Source organism: Andrographis paniculata, unplaced genomic scaffold, assembly GCF_009805555.1.
Source record: "Andrographis paniculata isolate CXL003 unplaced genomic scaffold, ASM980555v1 Contig56END, whole genome shotgun sequence".
In the NCBI taxonomy this organism is placed as follows: Eukaryota; Viridiplantae; Streptophyta; class Magnoliopsida; order Lamiales; family Acanthaceae; genus Andrographis; species Andrographis paniculata.
Genome location: NW_026137591.1, coordinates 1,667,011 through 1,670,075, shown reverse-complemented (window position 1 = coordinate 1,670,075; position 3,065 = coordinate 1,667,011). Strand labels below are relative to the sequence as shown.

At 29.7% G+C, this 3,065-nt stretch overlaps 1 protein-coding gene across 1 annotated transcript; it reads left to right on the top strand.

The window, feature by feature from the left end:
- Nucleotides 1–882: 882 nt before the first annotated feature.
- LOC127256613 (zinc finger protein JAGGED-like) lies at nt 883–1,515 on the top strand. Its single transcript, XM_051282724.1, has one exon. It carries the CDS (start codon nt 883–885, stop codon nt 1,513–1,515), a length of 633 nt encoding a protein of 210 aa, XP_051138681.1.
- The last annotated feature ends 1,550 nt before the right edge of the window (nt 1,516–3,065 follow it).

Genomic DNA, 3,065 nt, shown 5'->3' with positions numbered 1-3,065 from the left:
TCAAAGGCAACCCGTGGATTTGGCAAGTTGTGAAACTCATCATCTGTCAATATACTGGAATAGAAAAATTGTGATGCATCCATTATGTATTTTGTTATAGTGATAATTAAAATATATAAGTAATATGCATATAGGTGATATATTTTGCAATTTTTCCTATTTAATACTATATGTCATTCTAATCTTATCCTTAATTTCATTATACCATAAAAGAATTACCACACTATTGAAACTAATTATCTATTTTCAATGATTTAAAGAGAAATCCAAATAAATATTAAGAGATAACAATAAAATCTTCTGTAAAGGCATTACAATTAATTTCTCACAATTGTTTTTTAAAAAAATATTTAAGAAAGTTTAGGTGAGAATTAGTCTTCAATTGCAGCTGATTTCAAGTATTTAAAAATAATTTTATTTATTTTAAAAAGATTAATCTAATTAAACCAAATATGATGACACTTCCATACTCATTTCCAAGTGAAAATCCTCAACTTATAATCTAATACATACATAGATTTCAATAAAAATGCATAGCAACAATGAACATATAGAATTTCAATTGCTATTAACTTGCTTATAATAATAATAATAATAATAATAATAATAATAATAATGATAATTTAGTTTAGTGAGGTAATATAATTCTGAACATATAATTACACTATTATCTTTTTTCATTAATTTGACAGGTAGAAGGGGATAGGTGAGAAATGTTACTTTATTGATAGTATTTACTGAGTTTCTAATTTTTATTATACAACATATTATAAATATGACTCTTCAAAATCTATTATTCTTACAAATACAAAAGTTTAAGTTTTTTCTAACATCTCCTTTAGGAAGACTTTTTAAAAAACTGTCTCTACCACCCTTTTACCCATGGAGCATCCACCACCACCACCCCCAAATCCTCTGGCGCAAATGGGGGTCGCTGAACCCCAATACAATTGTCGTTATTGTGATAAAACATTCAGAAGCAAACAAGCATTGGGAGGGCACCAAAATGCCCATAAGCTGGAGAGAGCTATTGAAAGAAACCTTCAAGAAGCCAGTTTTGCTGGGGCTGGCCAACCATACCCTCCCGCATTGGCGCCTGCCTTGCCGATTTTTGGAGCTTATCACATACCCTTCCAGGGGCCACAGATCCATTTTCAACACCCTGGAATCCATTTTGGGTTCAATCCTCGCCAGGCATTGCAGCCGATTCCCCGAATGGCCGTACCATTTCCCCCTACAGTGATGCTTCCGCCTCAGCCACGTCCACTGCTAGGATTTAATAATTCCTTTCCCGGGACAGCCCCTGCGCGTGGGAATGCTATCCCTTTTATGGGATCGGATTCGTCTTTGGCTGCTGGAAATCAGGGTTTTGTGAACTCGCAGGCGTTTGGTAGCGGATCCGGTGGCAGCAGGGCTCAGCAGGGTGGTGGGTTTGCCGCAGCCGCACCCAGGAATGATGCCGAGGATCACCCGGATGTTGACGAATCTGGCCTTGATTTATCACTGAAGTTGTGAATTGAGTTTTATAGTTTTTATTGTTGTTAAGAGCTAATACTTTGGATGTTCCAAAGATGTACCAATTATTTGTATTTTCAATGAAAAATGATTCATACAAATTGTTGGATCTATTCTTTTCTTCTTCCTTTTTTATTATTTTATAATTTTACTCCCAGTTATTTAATTTGTTTTATAGTCAATATTTTAATTTTGTTTTTTAGCCTGTTCTTTTTTAATTTTTTTCTTACAAATTTTGTTTATTTTTTTTTCTTTTGTTTTTTGTTTGTTTGTTTTTTGATTTTTTAAAATCTCACTCTTCTCTTCCATTGATTTTTTGTTCTATTTCATGTAGTCCTTGTGTGAATCATTCAAGGTTTTTTGGGTTACTATGTGCTAGAAATCTCAACAATTGACACTTCAATATGGCTCGCCTCGTAGGACCACTTGGAGTTTTTTGGTGTAGGGGTGGCTATGATATGAGCCTAACAAATCGTTCTATGAAATTACTGCTTTATTTTTTATTTTTCTTTAATTTCATGATTTTGATTCTTTTTCTATTTTTATTCTCCATTATATTCTTGTGAAGATTTTGTGATTGCAGATAACCCGTCTATCCAATTCGATCAAAATCAAACAATACCTTGAATAAATACATATTGTATTTACCTAGCCAACATGTTTTGCACACATGTTCAACAGTTGTATATAAATTCTGAATAACAAGAAACATAGGTTGAACATCTTGTCATTATTTTAAGTGCTAATTGAATAAAATCAAAATTCAATTATTCCAATTGCTTCATTTACAATTATGGCTATTGATGGACTTTACGAAGTATTGTATATCTTGAGCGTTCAACACCTAATCCAGCATACTCACCCTGTATGCCAATAAGTTTTTAAAATGTTATGAATTATACCTAGCCTTCAAGATGATACCTACTAAAAATTATTACGACGAAGATATCCTACAATTTTAGATAATTGTATTAACAATCTCGAAGAGAAACTTCTTCTGAATTATTATTTAATATGTTTTAAATTATTTCTCTTCAAGTGAAACTAGCCATTTAATATAATATTTTAATTAGCAAATAAGTTTTATATGAGTTATTTATATTTATAATTGATAATATTTAAATATTGCAAAAATGAGTATAAAAAATCAAATAAACTAATATTAAAAATAAAAACAAAATAAACTTTTTCAATAATGATGTACTCTAAAGCACTTTGTAAAATGTATTGAAAACAGTAAATGTTTAATCACATTTCTAATTTCATTATACAAGAAAAGAATTAAGACACTGTTACAATTTATTACTTATTTTTAAACACTAAAAAAAAATTCAGTAATTAGTAAAAGATAACAACAATCTTTATAGTAAAGCCACAAAATTTATTACTCAACCAATTACTTATTACAATTAAAAAAGAGTAGTTCCTTAGTATATTTAATTTTCAAGTAATTTTTTCAATAATAATAATAATTCTGTGTAATTAGATAATATTATTTTGGAAATATAATTTTAAATTAAAAATTATTTCATTAATTCAAACATTTAGAA

Coding starts and splice junctions, on each gene's coding strand:
- LOC127256613 (XM_051282724.1), top strand. CDS start 883: ATGGAGCATCCACCACCACCACCCCCAAATCCTCTGGCGCAAATGGGG.